General features: G+C 31.5%; 3 protein-coding genes across 4 annotated transcripts; 2 read left to right on the top strand and 1 right to left on the bottom strand.

The window, feature by feature from the left end:
• Positions 1–1,746: 1,746 nt before the first annotated feature.
• LOC122858367 (adenylate kinase isoenzyme 5) lies at positions 1,747–6,745 on the top strand. The gene is made up of 10 exons (XM_044161217.1): positions 1,747–2,526; positions 3,061–3,234; positions 3,810–3,920; positions 4,043–4,185; positions 4,450–4,632; positions 5,033–5,155; positions 5,254–5,395; positions 5,458–5,726; positions 5,845–6,009; positions 6,077–6,745. The coding sequence occupies exons 2-10, from the start codon at positions 3,081–3,083 to the stop codon at positions 6,164–6,166; spliced, it is 1,380 nt and encodes a 459-aa protein (XP_044017152.1). The 5' UTR covers positions 1,747–2,526; positions 3,061–3,080; the 3' UTR covers positions 6,167–6,745.
• Positions 6,746–7,772: 1,027 nt separating this feature from the next.
• Positions 7,773–14,796, bottom strand: LOC122858364 (proton channel OtopLc). Its single transcript, XM_044161211.1, has 7 exons — positions 13,126–14,796; positions 11,312–11,645; positions 10,777–10,885; positions 10,521–10,681; positions 10,309–10,465; positions 9,416–10,246; positions 7,773–9,337 (listed from the first exon to the last, which is right to left on the bottom strand). The coding sequence occupies exons 1-7, from the start codon at positions 13,341–13,343 to the stop codon at positions 8,643–8,645; spliced, it is 2,505 nt and encodes an 834-aa protein (XP_044017146.1). The 5' UTR covers positions 13,344–14,796; the 3' UTR covers positions 7,773–8,642.
• A 123-nt stretch (positions 14,797–14,919) lies between these two features.
• Positions 14,920–20,416, top strand: LOC122858366 (43 kDa receptor-associated protein of the synapse homolog). 2 transcript variants are annotated; one of them, XM_044161215.1, is made up of 9 exons: positions 14,920–15,346; positions 16,630–16,843; positions 17,544–17,695; positions 17,874–18,180; positions 18,354–18,554; positions 18,650–18,748; positions 19,037–19,228; positions 19,543–19,742; positions 19,847–20,416. In XM_044161215.1, the coding sequence occupies exons 1-9, from the start codon at positions 15,339–15,341 to the stop codon at positions 20,049–20,051; spliced, it is 1,578 nt and encodes a 525-aa protein (XP_044017150.1). In that variant the 5' UTR covers positions 14,920–15,338; the 3' UTR covers positions 20,052–20,416. The 2 variants fall into 2 exon arrangements, with proteins under 2 accessions (XP_044017150.1, XP_044017151.1); XM_044161216.1 differs by lacking the exon at positions 14,920–15,346 and having other exon boundaries at positions 16,673–16,843; positions 17,530–17,695.
• Positions 20,417–20,531: the final 115 nt, after the last annotated feature.

Genomic DNA, 20,531 nt, shown 5'->3' with positions numbered 1-20,531 from the left:
CCTTTCCGCAAAATGGCCTCTGAAAATGGATCACGGATGTTCTTAGGAAATAGTTTCTCCATTATTGGAAGACCATGTTCATGAGCTATTTTGAGAGGCCACTCTTTAAGGTTGTTACGAAGTGTCTACGGTGATTCGATCGCGAATTATTGAGTGGACCGTTTTTATTGTCATTCTATAAAACAACAAAATGCGTTTTCAATAATTTCTGATAGAATGATAGTAGAGATTTTTTTTTTCAACACAAATGAAGCGTCTTCGAAAATTTTATCACGCTCTTATAGTATCAGTTATCTATTAATTTTGAGTGAAATTAGGAAGTCAAAAAAAAAAAAATTACGGAGGCTATAGGAGTCGAAAAGACTCAGCCATACGCTGGTAGAAAAATTCCGTCGGCTCGACGTTGGCCCGACTTTACATGTATACAGGATGTCTCGTAAGTCGCGCATGGTAGGTATACCACGAGATTGTACGCGAAATTTTACATAGTACATGTTTTTAAATTTTGGGTCTACGACGCTTTGTGCCTGAGTTATTAACGTTTTAAGTTGACCAATCAGAATCAAGCGTCGATAATTATTATCATTATGGCGTCTGAACCCACGTATGTGTTTGCGGGTCATAGATTAAATTGTTTTTGTTTTTTTAATTAATTAAAAATTCGAACGCCAGATAGAGCTAAATCATAAATTTGCTTGATGAATGCGCAGCTGCATACTCACACACACAGCACTCACACTAATCATGAAAAAATAATTATTTTTAATTTAAAATCACATTTATATTTTTGATCACATTATGTGATTTATTTTTTGATCACATTTTAATTTAAAATACTTTTATATTTTTTTGATCACATTATGTGATTATTCTATCAATGTGATCAATAAATAAATCACACCCAAGTGAAAAAAATATATTTAATTTATATTTCCATAAAATATAAATTAAATTTAATGAATACACAAGTTTGGACATACTAAAATTAAACTTTTTCTAAATTTTTTCTTAATTTTTTTTTTATTTTTTGTAAATTTTTTTTAAATTTAATTTTAGTATGTTCAAAACTGTATATATTTTAAATTTAATTTATATTTTTTCTAAATTTTTTCTAAATATAAAGTAAATTTCCATTAAATATATTTTTTCCACTTGAGCAGGATGTTTGACGGAGTTATTGGTTGAGGGGTAGCATGATAGACTCCCACGGTAGAGACCCGGGTTCAAATCCTCACGAAAAACAAAATTGGTTAATAAAAAAAAAAAAAATAATTAGTTTCACTATGTTACTATAGTATCGAGGGACGTTTTCGGAAATATGGTTTAACATATTATTTTTTATAATTTTTTTTACTATGTGAGCTTTAAATTTAACTATAGTAACTATAGGAAAATAAGACAAAATGAACTTTTGCGATGAAGAACAAAAACAACTTTATCCTTCTTTGATTTTTCTTCATATAAAAATTACTTGAAGTTTACCTTGAAGTTTAGTTTATTTTGAACATATTTCATAATCGGTTTCTTCTTTACTCTGCATAACATAGCTTACCTACTAGAATGGCTAGTGAAAAAAATTACCAAATCTAATCAATAAATCTTCCTGACTGTAAGCGCTTTGTAACACAACCGATCGATTATCCATTAACTGAACAAGTTCGTTTGCATTAATACGCATGTCAAGTTTCCTTGACAACCCTGTACAATTCATGTTTTTGCTATTCTGTTCATCAAAATTGTTGATTTCAAAGTGTACACGGGTTCTGAATTATTGTCAACGTTGAACGTTTTAATATCCACTTAGTTTTCAAATTAGAGAAATTCTTGTGTAAGAATATTGAATATACTCTAAAAAGTTATATCTACTTATATATTGATATACATTATAAGTTATATATACATATAAAACTCACATTCAAATGATTGATCTCAAGAGTTAATATGAATCTGAGTTCGTACTTGAAAATTTGTAACAAAATCTGAAGTACTGACTGAAGTGAAAAGTTCGGGCTAGTTATTACATATTCAGAAGTTATTCAATATATATTTCGTAGAAACAGCTATAAGTAGCGCGATAAACGGTCAGGAGTTTTTCTATTGTCCTGTGCGGCGTAATAATCACAAGTGACTTCTATATATTTATCTGTGATGAAACACGGTAAAAATTCTGAAATACTCGGAGGAGGATTAGATTCACAAACGTTTTCCTTCATAAATAACAGTACTCAGGAGAAATCGCTCAATATGGGTATTTGTTTGGATACTGGCAAGTATAAAAACAGAATCGAAAAATTGTCGCCAAAAAAATACCTTCCACGCATTTCTTGAAGATTGCTTAATGAATTTCAACAGGGCCGATAAAAAAAAATATTTTCTTCGAAATTCAATCATCACGCAATTTTAGTGTAAAGTCCAAAAGTTTTAGACACACTGCACAATGACATTCTTGGTTTTTAAGGAACGATGTGGTGCAAAAAAAAAAAAACTGTCATAATAATTTGACGTGAAATTTCGTTTCTTTTCAAGGTACTTACTAGTCACATTAGCAGAAAAAACAGGAAAATACCCTACGTTTCATCAAATTTTTCATAATTTATTTTTGCTGTAACTTCAGGAGGAATTCTATTTTTCCTCACTTTTTCCATGACGTTTTTTAGTTTTCTATTAAAAAAAAAATAAAAACTATTATAAATTCTTTTCTATGGTAAATTTACTAAGTTTAAAAAAAAAAAATGTAACTTTTTTTCGAGTACGTGTAAAAACTTTGACGATTGAGTACGTGTGGGAAGCTATTGTAATTAAAACTATTTATACAGGATGTCTCGTAAGTCCCGCATAGTAGGTATACCACGAGATTGTACGTAATATTTTGAATAGTATAGACGCTATATAAACACGTGTCGCGAAATGTCAAAATCGATAGGCGAATATTTGAAACAATAGCAATAAATATACAGGCCATAAATTTTACCAAGTTCTCTTTCTCTTTTCACTGGTTTCTTTTTTCCGTTCTTTGTATTTTGTATGATCGTGATCAATTGATATTTTATCTTTTTCTAGGTGGTCACAAAGAGTCTCCGATGTCGAATGCTGCCCAGAGAAATGCTTACAGTATCAGAAAAAGAAAACATATTTCACATCTTTTAAAAACTTCACAACCTGGTGAAATTTCGTTACAAACTGTAAGCTCTATCGATTTTCATATACCAGAAGCTGCAGTTATATTTATCCTAGGTATTTGGTCATTGCATTAGCTATAACATTGAGAAAAGCACTTATTTCGACAAACCACATCGACTATTTATATTCGATTATTTTGAATACTATGAAAAATCTCTAATGCTAAAAATTGACATCTATTTTCCAATTACTTTTTTAAAATTCATAAAATGAGAATAAAAGACGGAGAACGGAGATTTTCTATTCATTGCAATAAAAAACAGTGATTCGAATCTACGATCGTTATACAATAGAAAATAACAATAGCTAAAACTCTAATCGAGAATTCAATAATTTTTCAAGTGACTGCTTATAGTAGACGTTTTTATCGTAAATGAGTTCATTTTTCGGCTTTAACGCAGCATTTTTATCGATGACGAAAACAATTCTGAACGAAAAGTTCTGGAAGTATATCGGTTTTCACCTTTTGAATCCATGCTCCATTAAATCTCGTGGATCAGGAATAATGAAACACCGTCCAAATTTAAGAATTCCTTTAGTGCAATATAGTTACGATATTTATCAATGAATACAAGTTATTGCCTTGACATAGTGGGGAAGGTATTAGTTACTTTTTTGTATTTTTTAAGGTGGACCAGGTAGTGGTAAAGTGACTCACTGCGATAATTTGGCCCGATCAGCAGATGGAATACAGCACATTAATATGACAGATATTTTGCAACGATATTCCCTTAATTTAGGTAAGAAAATTATAGCTATTATTGTTTTTACGGTGGACATTTTTATATGTGTATACGTTGTTGCATTAAATATTTCTCTACAGAAGTCATGTCTATATGATTTATCATTCGAATATTTACAGGTATCCAAGATTTTGGCCTGCTGAGCAGTAAAACTGTTGCTGAAATACTGATGCTCGAAATGGAAACTCTATTAGAAACTACGATATTTCTCGTTAGTGGGTACCCTAGAAGCATGACCGATGTCGTGGAGTATTCTGAAAAGGTAAAATATACACACACAATGAGTATTCAGAATTTTTCGAAAGAATACAGGACAAAATATTTCTGTCACCAAAATATTAAGACGTTGCAAATAGTTTCTTCAACTTGTTAGATACTTTCCGTTAGGGAAAAATGTTTGGTTCTGCATACACCTGTCAAACTTGGAAAAACGGATGAATAGTCAATCAGCTGAAGTCTGGATTCAGTATTCGTTTAATAAAATATTCTTTAGATTGAAATATGAAATTGCAATTTCATTTTACAGATTCAATACATGAATGGTGCAGTTTTGGTATCTTGGAGGCAGGAAGTGTTGGAGCGTCAAATCGATTATGGTGCTCAACTTGGTAAGGTCATTATCGAACTTGCACACGTGGAACTGAGGAACTTTTATCGGAACGTCATGCCTGTTGCAGAATACTTTGATCAAACTGGGATATTGCTACAAGTAAATGAATTATAGTCTTTCTAATATAGTTATTAAGTATCTCCATTTGTTTCAAGTCGTTATAAAAATTCAGTGACGGCTGTTATATGATTCGAACTACACGTAGATTTAATTAAATTGAAGTAACTCTTAAATATTGATGATGATCGTTCTCTTGAAAAGCTAAAAATGAATATTTCGTCATTGGAACGCAGAAGCTAAAGTACTATCGAGTATCGAATTACAATAAAAATAATTATTTATAATAATAGTAGCTTTGAGGTAACCGCTAGTCATAATGATAAAAGATGATATGTAAAAAATGATATCACCAATACTGAGGCGGGCGAGGAAATTTGTCACACTATAAATTGAAAAATTAACACCATATTATTCCAGCTTTACATACTCATTGTTAAAGGTAAACGGTGAACGACATCCAGGCGAAGTGTATGCAGATTTTCAGAAAGCAGTTTTCCATTTGATCAACTTCAATAAAAGAACATTGAGTGGAACTAGAGCTCTCCAAACGTTAAAAACGGAGGTAATATTTCTTCAAATTTGTAATACAAAAATGGACTAAAACTCAAACTAAAAAGTCAAAAGATGAACAATTAATATTTTCATAAAATATTTTTTAAGGCTTTCATAGATTCAACAAGAACTGCAGGTCTTTTGTCATCTTCAATGTCTAGTACAAATTCTATGGGAAACATAAGAAATATAACTACATCTGGCCAGAGTGAATACCAAATTGGACTGCCTGAGTTCGTTTGGGTCATAGGTATATTACAAAACCTGAAATGAAAATGTAAATGAGTAGGTATACATATTATATACTTTCAGGTGGTCCTGGTAGCAATAAGTCACAGCTATGCGTTCATACCGTTAGATCATTACCCAACTGGATGCACATAAGTATTGGCAGCTTACTCCGAAAATTGGCATTGTCAGATGTCATAATAAAAAAAGCTGTAGAATCTGGTGAAATGGTCGCACAAGAAATAGTCATGCAAATAATCGAGCAACAAGTTTCACTCAACCGGACCTGTAATGGAATAATTATCGATGGATTTCCGAGAGATCTTAGTCAAGCTGAAATATTTGAACACAAGGTTTGTTGCAACAATTCTTAGGTAGCACAATAAGCTGCTTGTTGGACTCGACTTTGAACAAATGTATTTAAATCGTTATGAGCTAAGTAAAAGCTTCTAATTATGTTTTTATTTTTAGTTTGGGCAAGAACCTCCACTCGTTTTACTGGATTGCTCAAAATTAAAGTTGGGAAGAGAAAAATTAGATGACAACATTCCAGCTTTCAGAAAAAGACTCCAACTATTCAGGAAAATGACATTGCCAATGCTTAAAGTTTTAGATGAGTGTGGTCGATTAATGACTGTAAGTGATTTCAATTCTTTATTATGTAGCGGTTCACTTATTTTATTGATTTCATTTACGCATGTAGATTGATGGCGATACTGATGTCTCGTCAGTACATCACAAGTTCACGACAGTCATCCAAAAAATAACTAGCCGGAACAGACAAAAAAAATGAACATTATGTTTCAACTTCCACCTCTTCACTCGATTTTTTCGCAGTCTAACATTGAAGATAAGGCCCCTACAACTTATTTTTATACGTATTTACTGAATTGGTAATATTGTTTATTTTTGACAGTGGGAAGTTGATAGTGAAACGATGAGTTTGAAATACATGTTGTAAGGTTTGACAATTCTTAAGAAATAATTATGGATCGAGTGGCAATTTTCTCCATGGACAAAAATGCGTTGAAGTTTTCTCTGAGTCGGGTGTCTTGATTACATTTAACTTAAAATACTGAATGAAAAAAATAAAAATAAGATTCACTTTTTTGAAAAACGTATCTTCCACACTTTTCCGTATTTGTAACATGGGGCATAATCACTACCTTACCCAAAGCAACATAACTGCGATAGCCTCAGTAGATTTTAATTTTTACATTAAAAAGGATAGTACATTAAAATTTAATAAACTACTAATTAGTATTCATGAAAATTTAAATGTTCATAAAAGGAAAGAATGACGTTGGGAATGCAATGAACATGCTAAAAACATTGGAAAAAATTATCTTATTTCTTACTTTATTACTGTATTTCTTAAAAACTGCATATTAAATGTGTACAACTGATAGAGTTCCTGTTTCTTATGAAAAATCTGCTTACAAATTTCAAGTGAGAGGATGAAAATAAAGTACATACATTTATTGGATTATTCATTTCTTTATTCCAATTCATTTGTTTTAAACTACTGGACAAATTTTGACATCTATTTTCGTGGAATTGTTTATTGTGGTCGTTTCCGCCTTAAATTATTTAGGCTATATTTGCCACCACCCATGTAGAAATGACCAAAGAAATGTACTACTTAGAATCTGATCCGAAATGTAAAATGTAAAAAGCTTTTCAACCCACGTCTGTTGGCCGCTTAACTGTTTCGATGTAACTGTATTTTATGCACAAGGACGGTGGCAATAATGCATAAAAAGAAATCTACGCATTATTCCCACTGCCCTGCTGTCATAAAATCGATATCATTGATAAATCGATTTTATTTTTACACATATTTATCTGCATTTTGATTGCGAAATTCTCTTGTGAAAGATACTAGTAAATATTATTCAATTTTCGCATTCATTCATTCTTGTCATTTTTCACTACTCTCTTCCGTATATTTATTCGTGAGTGAATTTTATGGTTGACAATCTGTATATTCTATGTTATTAACAATAATCAATGAAAATTTTTAACACGCATTCCGCATAATTCTGTTAATACTGTTGAGTGCTGAATTCATCGTGTCAAATTCAAAAACAAAGTATATTTTATAAAGGGAACAATTAGTCAACTTGATTTTATACGATAATTTATCACAATAACTTAGATTCAGAGTGAATAATAAACATGATAAACTGAATTTCTTAATCACGTATACACTGAACTATTCGTTTTCTTTCCTTTCATTCATACAACAATAATATTTCATCGTTTGGAATTATTGTGTGCACGTTTGATGATACTTAGGAAAAGATTATCAAACGACTAAATTTATACAATTGTATAGAATTTAATCATAATTTTAAATTGTTAAAACACGTACTTATTTTCACGTACACGTACTTATCTATAAATTATCTCTTTTTTTTTTTTATATGAAGCATATTTTTGTTATGGAAAACATTTATAGATTTGGATAAATGCTTACTTATCTCGATACAGTCAATTTATTCATACCTTAGCAATATCATTTCTAAATTTCTAGTTTGCCTAATTCATAATAAATTTAGGAATAGAATTCTCTTCTCCTTTTCAAAGGTATTTTACGATATTTTTTCTTTTTTTTATAAAGTAAGTAATTTTTTTTTTTGAAAACACTATTTTCAATCATGGTACTTTGTGAACATAAATAATCATTCGTTTTTTGTGTCTTCTGCTTAAAATATATTGAAGTAAACATCAGTTCTTTATTGATGCATGCTAAATAAAAAGTTACACATAAAAATTTTATGTAACTGTCTAAAATATTACTTAAAATATTGAAAACAAGTTTGTACTTTACAGACACTGACTAAACATGGCTAGGCAAAAAAAAAAATATAATTTCTCGAAAACAATTATATGGAAAAAAATTAAGAAATAATGATCTCTATCTTAATTGTGCAATAGTAAAATTTTGACTTTTACTTGTAAAGGTGTATATTTAGACAAATAAATAAACTCAAATCTACGTTGAATTTTATGGTGCATGGCATAAGTATATAAAGCATATGCTCATTGCACAAAACATAGGTTCCAAGGTATAAAAGTATAAAAATTTATTAGATAATATAGAATAAAGAAAATGGTTTGACCATCATATTTCACCTGACACTGAAAATTAGAATTTCGCGCTAGAAGACTTTGACTTTAGAGTAAACTCATGTAGTTCACTGAATAATTATCTCTTCTACATTAAAAGAGTTTCGAATCAATCTTCGTTTCAATGATTTTAATATTTACTCCAGACGGGCTTTATAGCTCGTCTTCCATATTTCAGCAAGCGTAACTGCACTGTGAAATCTGTGAAAAATGCATAGAGGCAAAGTAACTCTCTGAATAAGAGTCCAAGCAAGATAACCATAGAAGTCAAGCTGAACTGGATTATCAGCAACTTTACGATTTTCAAAAGTATATATGACCCACATAGTAACGTTACAAATTAGTAAAAATGTTACAACTTGACGTCCAGGCTTGCTACGATCATGTTCAGGAAGGTGAACACGTCTTCGTGAAACATCGGCAATAAACATCATTTGTAGAATAACTTGGAAAATTGCGAGTGCTCCAGTTACCATGACAAGAAGATTTGGCTCATGAGTAAACGCTGCGAAGGAACCTGCAATAACACTGAAAACAGCATAGAGAAATAATCCAAATGCAGAAACTCGAAGAAGAATGTCATTAAGATCACTTTGTTCTTCTGCTTTGAATTTTAATCTTTGGACGCGAATAAAACCAATAATAATAGCGAATATTGAAAGAACCATTAGAGCACAATGTGAAACATCAGCTAAATAAATAGCAAGTAAACCAAAATTGGGATGATGAATAAGCACAAAAAAAAGAATCAAACAGATAAGTGATCCAACAAGAAGAAATAGACCTAAGAAAAGACCTTTACTGGCTCCTACACAATCAACTCTCCCATTCCCTGAAACAAAGATAAAAGGTTTATATTATAAAAAAAAATTCATCATATAAAAACGATAAACTCGAAACCATCTCTTACCAGCATGAGCAAGTGCAACCGCTCTGCGTGACAACATTGCTTCAAGTCGGCGTTCAAGATCAGCCTCAGCTTGATAGCGTGGATAACGCCCAATATGTTTCCACATAATATAAATTACGGCTGCTCCAATTAAGCTGTACTCGATTATAAAAGGAAATAGATATGGTGCAGCTTCCTGCACAATATTTCCCATGATATTGACGCGGCCACAAGCATTGTCAGCAGGTTGCGATGAATGATAGGATTCAAAACTTGGACTCCAAACTTTACTGTTATTTGTCGAATTTGCTAGATCGAAAATTTGTGAAACTCTATTTTCAATTTTTTTTTGTGGAGCATCAGCAAAATCCCAGAAAAGAGGATCTGAAGAAGACAAAGGAGATGATGTTGGTGTTGGTGGGTAAATTGATGTTGATGTTAAGGTACTTAAGTTTGAAGATTTTAGAGTCGAAGAAGAATATTTAGTAATAGCATTGATCAAAGTCGAAAATGTTGGTGAAAAAGTATTAAATTTTTCGCTAGTTGTTGTTGAAGACGTTGGCACACTTTCAATGGTAGTTGTCACTGGTGTAGTTATGGTTGATGTAAATGGAACTGCAGTTGTTGTCGAAGCTGGGTGAGCTGTAATCGCTCGTGCTACAGATCTTGCTGTTGAGCGTGCATATCGACCAACCGTTGATATTGTTGTCTTCGCTATTTTTCGAGTTGTCGCAGAAGTCGTGCTCCGAGTTTCCAATAAGTCACCACCACCCAGACGAAACTGAGACATGTCTCGTGGAGCCAAACCCAGGATGGTACCAGCATTGTTCAATGCATGTTGTCTAATGCTTTCTATGATGAAATATTTGATGTCTTTTATATGCTTTGATGCAAGTATGGCATTAAAAACTTACCTATAATTCCAAGTTCTTGTTTTCCAATTTTTTGTCCAATTTGAGTTATTTCTTTTAAGCTCTCGAAAACTAACGTTTTGACCCAAACGCAGATATTTGTTGCAACGACATGCATCAAACCGAAACGAGCAATCATTTTGAATCGATGAATGTTGAGCTATAGATGAATATGATTAACTGTTTTATAAAAAAAATTCTTTTCGTAGACTTACCCTTGAATTCATGAAAATGAAGTACATTTGCATAAAAGTAAAGACCATTTGGAGAATTGGGTTCACACCGTGAAGAATTTGGAAGCAGGGTGAAGTTGGTGGAATTTCGAAAAATGCTCCAAATTCCAGCCCATTGTATACCATTGTTCCAAGTCCAAAAGCTAATCGTAAAATAAAATTTCAGACAATATCTTTGAATCAAAATTCGTAAATTTCAATATAAATAATTGAATTCAAGTTCAACGACATTGCTTACCAATAGCTCCGATCCTAAGAAAAAAGCTTCCATGGCTGTGATAATTCTGAGATGTTTTGCGTCTTCGGAGAACTCGAGTTGAGACACCGGCTTCTACATCAGTTGCATCCTGTGACAATGGTTATAATCAGGGACGAAAAGTACAGTTAGATTTCGATTCCATATTAATTACAGATTAGATGAGCGTAAACATAAAAACAATTAAAATGATTGAATGATTTGAAAAATAAAATTTACAATAGTATACTAGGGGATAAAATCCTGCTTAACCCTATACTTTTAAAAACACGTTTGTTTCAGTAAAGGGACCATTATCTCACTTTTTCACTTTAACCGAAACTTCGGGTAAAATGATTTTTACGGTTCGATTCCCGGCGGGGGAACTTCGTGATTTTTCTAGTTTTTTTTTTTTTTTCAAAGATTGTTTGATTCAAATTTTTTTTTTCATTATTATTGTTACTAATTAACTATTTTTTTGTATATAATTCCGGCGTGTTATGCTTATATCTAGAATATATAATCAGCTTTGGATTACCTGTGATTTTTTTTTGCTTTTTCCACTTTTAGGATCCTTCTTATTATTTTTTTTATCCTTTTTTTCATTTTTATTTTTTGATTCTTTTGGTTGTTTTGGTGGTTCGGGTATCGCTGAAGGCGACTCGTTTCTTGCACAACAAGCACTTTCTTGAAGGAGGAAGCAAAATACGTATAGCAGGAACAGGATACTCATACCATAGAGATAAGTGAAAAATCCTTCAAAATAGTATAGTGGCAGCTTATGAGTTACAACTTCGCTTATTACGTAAGCAATACAAATAACGACTAGCAGCTTTGCATAAATGAAACTCATAATGATGAATAATGATGTTCTGAAAATGAAAAAGAGCATTTTCATATTAGATTGACCGAATTAGATTGAGATTGTTTTAACTATTAACTGAAAGAAAGATAAAATCGGGAATAAAACAGCAAAGTGAAAGAATTTAGAATAGTCATATATATATATTTTAATAAATATCTATCATAAAAATTTTGGCTCGAGGTAAAGTACTTGCTTCAAAACCAGAAAGACTTGGGTTCAAATCCCGACAAAAGATTTATTTTTTTATTTTTTATTTTATTATTAAAAAATATTCTTTTAATATTTTCCAAAATTCCAATCAAGAATAAATCAGAAAACTGATGATTGAAAAAAAAAAACTAACATTATAATGATTATTAACAAAGCAATTTAGTATGCTCACTCTTTTCAACGATGGGATCGATTTTTTCGAGTGCAAGGTACGTCAACTAACTACGTTGCGCCGTTGATATTAATTTTCATTCAGGTATTAAATTTAGAAAAAAAAATTAATAAATCACCAAATTTGGAAGGAACATAATCTCATATTCAGACACGATTGTTTAAATATATATCCTTTTTTTTTTGTACCTAACCGTGTAAAAAAAATAAGTTACCTAAATGTTGCCAGTCATGATAAATTATAATATTATTTTCAACTTATGTATAAACGTTTATTGAGATACAATAAAAAAATTAACTGTGACGGAATTGGAACATCCTCGGTTTATGAGAATACTGTCTTGGTTCACGACGAAAATAAGATAGGACACGATTGTTTCGCTTCGACATGTAGAAGCTTTTTTTTTTGCATTAAGACTGAAATAGTCTTGTTTTAAGACGTTATTAACATAGTTTTTAGATCCAGTTTATTTTTTATTCTATTCAAGAAACTTCCTGCTTTTCGACAATTGAATTTTTTTGGAATGAATTTTTTTTTAGTTTATTTAACCATTTATTTATTTCTTCATATCTGTTGTTTGTTTTATCTTAGGTTAATACATTGTTTCTACATAAAAATGAAAAACATATTCAGGATGGTCCAGGTTCTCCGCTCAATACTTTTTTTACGATTCAACAAATCCACTCCCTACTCCACCGCCACTCTATACGACACATTCGCGCATGCCAATGTCATATTTCTCATCTTTTGTTCTACAGGCTCTTTGAGGGAAGTGCATCGAGTCTATACAAAAATACATCATTAATTACTATTAAACATGAAAACTCGAACGAATCACGGTAGTAACACTTTTCAATTTTAAGAAAATCATTAATTCTAAATATTCATAAAATACTGTGAACTTTGAATTACTCTAATGTTTCGATAACATATGATATGTATATACAAGCAATAATTAATTATAGATGTAATGGAATACGAAGTTCTTTATTATGCTTTAGTAGACTACATAAATAAGTTAATAGTTAGAATGTTGAGAAATTTGTATTTTCATCTAGTAATCTATTTTGTTGTGTTTCTTTAAATATCGAATGAATGACCTTACTGTTTTGAAGGTGTTGATCGAACATTTTTAAGTTCCATTTCTTTGTTCGCAGCGTTGTTCTTTTCAGCATTATCTTGAGCATTTGCTGGTGGACCAACTTCACCACCACTATTTTGTGGGTTAAGAGTACGATTCGAAGGAAGCGTTGATGTGTTGTCATTCGTCGATAACGCTTCAACTTCAACAGTTGCAACTTTAAAATTACCACTACCCACCATTGTTTTTAGTTTGTGTCTTTAATTTTTTCACTGAACTGTCTCTCAAAAATTATTAAAATTAATTATCGGAAAAAATAAAATTTTATGTTCGATGTAATTAGTTTGTAAATCAACTTCTGTATTCGAAATTGAGATAAAATTATCCAAAAAAGTATGACGAGTTGCAATTTGTTTTCTGTTATGAAAAGCACTACTCAATGAGGTCATTTCACGTATTCAATATTGGTTAAAGAGATCGTGATATGATCATAATTGACTTTTTGAAAACCTGAATCGTTAGTGACTGACTTTGAGTGTTACTTTAAAGAAAAATATAAAAAAATCCTTACTGAACAGTGGATTTACGCCTTGTAATACTCAATAATAAAAAAACTAATATTTTTTCCTCACTATTATTTTTTCACTTCTTAACCTGATTAAATGACTAATGACTAATGTTTATTTTAGTCACAAATACTAAACAAGACGAATTCCTAGATAACTCTTTAAGATTTAAATTGCGATGTAAAACACGATTCGACACTCCCAGCAGCCCGGAGACTGAGGCTCTTGCCTGGGTGTTATCGTCCCGGGCAAATAGCAGCTTGCGCCAGCGCATCAGTCTTTTATTTTGACCACTAACCAGTATAAAATTCATAGTAATATAATACTTTTCATGAACCAGGAGAAATTAAATGCTTATTTTTTTTACATTACTACTCTATTAGTTGGATCACCCATTGACATATGAGAGATTAGAAATAAGTGTAAAATCAATAATGAGAAAAATAAGTGACTGACATTAGAGATAGCACAGTAGATTGTCGAACTACTGACCTCCTTAACTAAAACAGAGGTCATTGACTATTTTGTCTGCGCGAGATCTTGTTGTTTTTCTTCTTTGTTTTATCATCTTTACAATATGTACAATTTTTGAGTGACGATCATCAATTCATATCGTTTTTGATTCAATAATTGCCCCGATACTAATAACTCATTGAAAGATCTACCTAAATATTTAAAAATTGGTGTCATATTCAAATTTTTTATCGTTCAAAAATCATTTTTTATTTGAGGTTGCGCCCGAGAATATTGTATAGTTATGTCGAGTATTGATTTTCTACTGCCATATGATTTTTGCTTCTACACTGAGAGAATTAAAACATAAGCTAAAAGATAAGTTTTTTTTTTGAGTACAATGTCGTAATTTTTACGAGGTATCCTGTGAAAATTTCTACGTGTCACGTTGAATTAAAATACAAAAAAAAAAAAAAATTTCAACGAGATGGTATTTCATGTTGATAATTGTATATATTCCTCGGTCACTTATTTTTTTTCAAGAATTTTTTCCTAACCGGGTTCGAACCTACAACTTCCTAATTACTAAGCCTAAGCCCTAACGCTATAGAAACCATTTTTACAAGCTGTACATGTATGAAATTTTGTTAACATAAACTACGAGGTGATCCATACGAGAATAATTAATCTAAAAATTAAAAACTAGGTCGATCCCCGTTATATGATAAAATTGACGTTAGAATATTGATCAATAGAGTTTTAATAAATTATACAAATAAAATGTATATATTTTACTTATTTGACAAATAAAATTTGAAAACGTTTTTGATAAATAAAAATACCAAGGAAAAGCAGAAGCTGTTCACGACTTATGCTTCATCCTGTATACAATATTCCTGTATATTAGTCGGCAATACAGTCGAGAAATAGGAGATGGCGTTATCGAGGGGAGTTCGTTCGGGTTGTGGGGTTATTGTGGGCTGCTGCAATTCGGGTGCGACAGTTTAACCGGAGCCATGGTAAGGCTGACGCTCTCAAAATTCTTTTATTTCGCATTTTTGGATATACGTTTTTCTTTTCATTACATTGACTCAAAATAGTTTCAAATTTAAATTATGTATCATTAAACTCGAGTATAAATGGTTCATGTTTCAATGAATGTTCAAATTGATAAGACCACAGTGGTTCGTATAACTCTAGAAAACTGTGTCTATAAAAATGGAAAAGTGAGTAGCATTTAGATATTTTCTTGTGCCTATTGGTTGTTTTTTTTATTAATGATGAATATATACAATAATCACAAAACAGATTAGTTTTGTTAATTTGAAGTGAAGACAGAGTAAATTGTTACAATTTTATTTCCAAAGTTTCTGTTTTATTTGCAAGACAGTCATCGATTTATAAAATTCTATTTAAAAAAAAGAACTACAATGTATAATGTTAACGGCATTGAAGAAAATATAATGACGACTATCATTAAACATTCATAAAATAAAAAATGTCAAATAAATAAAAATCATACAAGTTTATTACTTAAATAACAAATACAGACAGACCCATAAAATTATCAAGACTGAATCACAAATTACTGTATGATAAGTATAGCTAGATGAGAAGAAAATTGACAGAAAATAATGGCTTTATTACAATTGTTGAAGGTCGGTTAGTCATTTTTCGACAGCTGTTCCTTGATTGCATGCAGGAAGAACGATCGAATATTACGCTACCTCAGCGACCTTTTTGACCTAGAGAATCTTTTTAGTTAGAATAAGTGGAGCATGGAAATGAGGCGTTACCATTTATACTACTCCACCAGAAAAAATGTATTTTTAAAAGGATCAACATACCTTAGTTGAGATAACAACAAGAGCACTTCCAATCAGAATTCATCATAGTTATTGATTTTTCAGAAATTAAATTATTTTGATTTATAATAATACAATATTTTACACTGAATGTTTAGTTGATTACTTGTTGCTGATATTTCTTCCACAAAAATTCTATCATATATTTATTAATTTCTCAAGTTTAGAATTAATATTTATTTTTTGTTGAAAAAAAATAATTTATAGTTGGAACAACATTGATTCTCGATAAATTATTTTACCTAATGAAAGCTGAAATATGAATTAAAAAATAGAAAATTTAATTAATAATTAATGTCATTCGTCATTTCTCTGCACACCAAGCTGGGACGAGTCCAAATTGAAATTAAAAATGTCCATGCCAGTCCAATTTTTATCTCGGTCAACGTGCAAGCTATCGACTCAGTATCGTCTTTGTAGTATTGTCAGAAATACACAAACAATTTAGATATTTATTTTTTTAAAAAATATTTATAACATTATTTATAGTAGGTGATATTATTAATTCCATAGAATACAAAAATTTGAGTGATTGGGAGGAAAAAAAAATTTTTTTGTCAAATGAATAGGTTTACTGTATACATACGAATTCGATAGAAACTCATTTTAAAAGTTTACCAATAATATTTATTATTTTTCTGAAGGAGTTCCTGGAGTCATCAGCTCAGTGTGACTGCCTTATTAGAAAGTCCCGATGGCTCGAAACATCCTCTCGATGTTTACGAGTTTGCCGAAGATGACAAGTACAAAGATGGAGACTTTGAGAATCAATTCGAAAGCCCTCAAACTGCTGCTAGACTCTGGGAATGTCTGAACGGATGCAGGTATCGTCTCGAACAGCAACTTGCACGGCATCAAGTAAGGACTCTGAACTTTTATTAAAGAAAATGATATGTGGACATTCCACGTCAGTTTAGATTATGTGAACTTTAATTTGATTGACCCTACTGATTTTGTTAATATTTTCTCTTCAGCTTTAGACTCAAAGACTAGCTACATCTTCTTCAAAATTTTTTGATCCTATTACGATCCTTACGAATTTCAAAACTACCCCACATCGCAAGAAAACTAAGTCCGACCATTTGTTAAGTTCTGATTTTTTCCGAATGTTCTGAAACTTAAAAAAAATGGGACTTCCTCGAATCTCGAGTGCAATCTTGATTGCAACCTGATATGATTTTTTAAAATTATTCATAAATTGGAATTTTTCCAAATGAATTATAATAATAATAATAATAATAATAATAATTTTTCATATTCATATTAATGTTCAATAATTACTATTATTATAAATATGATTTTGATCGAAAATATAGACATAATTTCCTATTATATAACTGTTGTTATTCGTCTGCAAAATTTCTATAAAATCTATTTCAAAAAAATGAAAACCGTTATTATATAGTTTTCAGCTCTACAAGGTTTAGAAGCAGGAGTCATCCCCCATAAAATTTACCTTCGTAGTTGTCATGATGTTTTTAACTATAATTCCGCTTAAATAAAAATAATCAATCGATTCATTAATGTTAGTTCGTTACTATTAGTCTGTTTGTTACAGGTCGAACAAGGTTTGAAGTTGTATCGAGCCCACAAACAGCAAGCTGCAGTTACCAAATGGCGTGGTGCTTTAAAAAGTTTACGACACTTTGATGACAAGTTCACACTGCTTGGTTATTTATACCAAGCTTATATAGATTGGGGCAAATACAGGTAATATTTTAATATAAAAAATAAAAATTTCATGCCTAATCAAAGCACCGACTTTTTTTCAACTACTAACTCTGGCAAAATGTCATAACTAACAGTTAAAATCAACTTCAAAAAAATCAATGACGAATAGATGGAGTATCTCAGCCTGTGTATGAAATGACAATAATGTTTGATTTAGGGACAGCATTTACTTCGCTAATCGCCAGCTGAATATTGCGGAAGAGCTGGACTCTCCGAACATGAGGGCTGAAGCCTACTTGAATTTAGCCCGATCTCATGAACGACTGGGAGCACTTGAACGAGCTCTGGCTTATGCAAGGCACAGTCTTTATAATGAATGCGATCAATGTTCCACATCGGGACTTGTGCATTTAACTGTAGGTAGAGTTCACATGGAGCTCGCTGGTTTTTGCAAAGCTTTGGAAGCTTTCCAGCGGGCACATAAAATTGCTCATTCAATTCAGGATCCATCGTTGGAGTTGCAAGTAATCCATAATTTATAATTATTACCCCTCTCAAATCATTAATATAGCCTAGAAATTATCATTTGAATGAAGGGTATCAATTTTTTATTGTTGTAGTAGTGCTCTAGAGAGATATAATCAAGCCACTACCTTCAAATTTCGATAAAATTTAATTGGTTTCATTCGTTTTCCAGGTTTACGTCAGTTTATCAGAATTATTTTGTCGTCTCCAAGATGCAGAAAAAAGTGCAAGATACGCAGCAAGAGCATACGATCTCTCTCGAAGTTTGCAGCTTGGTGATTTAAACTCCAGGCATCACCGAGCTGCTTTATTACAAATGGCAGCTGCACTCAGAAAAAAAGGAGAACTGGGCGATGCACTTGATTATTGTTCGGTATATTTTTTTATTTTTAATTGAAAATGAAGTCATTGAATTTAGTTAAGGTGGAGCTATTTTTTACGTTTGTTTCTGAATTATTCCGTTTACAGGAAGCAACAAGATTGTCGTTGGTTTCTGGAGATCAGGCAAGCTATGCTAGAAGCATTAGAATCATGGGTGATATTTACAGAAAAAAATCTGAAAAAAATGTAAGTCTTTTTTTAACGTAATGATATTACGATCCCAGCATCGCCTGGAAGTTGACAGCTGCTTACTTATACTTAGTTTGCGCTCACTCTTGTTATTGAAGGTCAACTTTTCGACATTAAATAATTTATTATCATTATCATCATCAATCATCAATCACATATTTCCGAGTTCAAATTTTTTCCGTTTGACTCAAATTGGAATCGGCAGCAATCGAAGCATTTGTTGATTTTATTTAAGATATTTCGTATATTCTGTAGAATTCACCGCAGAAATACACGAAATTTCAGAAAGCTTTCCGACAGTATGAAAGCGCGATGGGTTCAGCAGCAGCCACAGGAGATAGAATGTGCCAGATGGAAGCAATGGATGGAGCAGCAAGATGTCTCGAGAAACTTCGGCTTCAAAATAAAATATGCAATTGCAAACCACTAGAGTTCAACACGCGACTGCTCGAAGTTGCCAACTGTGTTGGTGCCAAGGTACATAGCGTATGCCCTATCTATATATCTATATCTATATCTATATCTCACTGCCCTAGGAATTAAATAAAATACCTCTTTGCTCATTCTATGATCCGGTGAAAAAATTAATCTGCCCACTATTTTTTTTCTAATTGATTTTTGAGAAATAAAATTTATTTTTAAAATATCAGAAGAACAGGTAAGAGAAGAGGTGAACACCTCACCTCACCTCACCTTGAAAATCAGATTTGCGTTATAAGTATTTGAATACTCACTCACCATTGAAATTTTAGACTAACGATTTCATTTTATTTATCTTGTTTTCCATCAAGCTCTTGGTTCGAATTGTGAGAAGCAGATTATCACGAATCTATGGATCATTAGGAGACGAAGAACAAAAATCTCATCATGAAAAAATAGCTATTGCAACAGAAGAAGATCTAGAGCTTACATGTGGAGCTTGTAACATGAGTTTTGGATTGGAATCAGACTCCTTAGAAGCTCTTCCCTGCTCACATATTCTACATGCTCGGTAAGTTTCAATAAACGCATTCATCATACACTTTGTACTTTGCTATCGACAGTTTATCCAAGAGAATCTTAACTGATATTCATTTTGAATTGACATCTCTAAAGGTGTGCGAACGATATTTTGAAGAGACGAGATAAAAAGAAAAAACGTATTTGCCCTGACTGTCATAAGTCAGTTAGCTCAAGGCTGTATCTTCATTATGAAGATCAACAGGACTTGAATCACAGTTCTTTAAGTCTTTCTTCACTTTCAATTCGTGCAAGCAGTTTGGTCACTCTAGAAGATTGTCATGCAACAAGTAGTGTTTGAGAAACATATTCCAGAATATCAGTGAACTTGTAAAATTGATAGTAATAAATTGTAAAAAATAATATTGTTAAATAATGAAATGTTTATTTCAATCATAACCAATCGAATTAAAAAGTATAAAAATTAACTGTCAATTGAAGCAAACTTAATAGTCTGTTTTTATATAAATAGTTTTAATGTTTTTATTTTCAAACTCTCAATGAAACTACATTTCTAGCAGTCAGAACCACAAATGACTAACTGGCCAAAGAACGCAGCCATTCGTAATTCAAAAATTTTACTTGAATAAATAAAACGACAAGGCTATCCATCCAACTGAGCAATTAAAAAAACTTAAAAAATTTAAAAATCTAGGAATTTGTGGTGTGGAAAAATCGACAATGCTTGCAAGATTTTTCATCACTAGATAATTACTAGAGTTTTGGTGGAAATCAGCCTTAAAAAGTTTTTTCGTGCAAGCTTTTTAAGCCTTTATATGAA

The sequence above is a fragment of the Aphidius gifuensis genome, linkage group LG5 (genome assembly GCF_014905175.1).
Source record: "Aphidius gifuensis isolate YNYX2018 linkage group LG5, ASM1490517v1, whole genome shotgun sequence".
Classification (NCBI taxonomy): Eukaryota; Metazoa; Arthropoda; class Insecta; order Hymenoptera; family Braconidae; genus Aphidius; species Aphidius gifuensis.
Note: the sequence above shows the minus strand (reverse complement) of the source record. Positions and strands in the feature narration are given on the sequence as shown.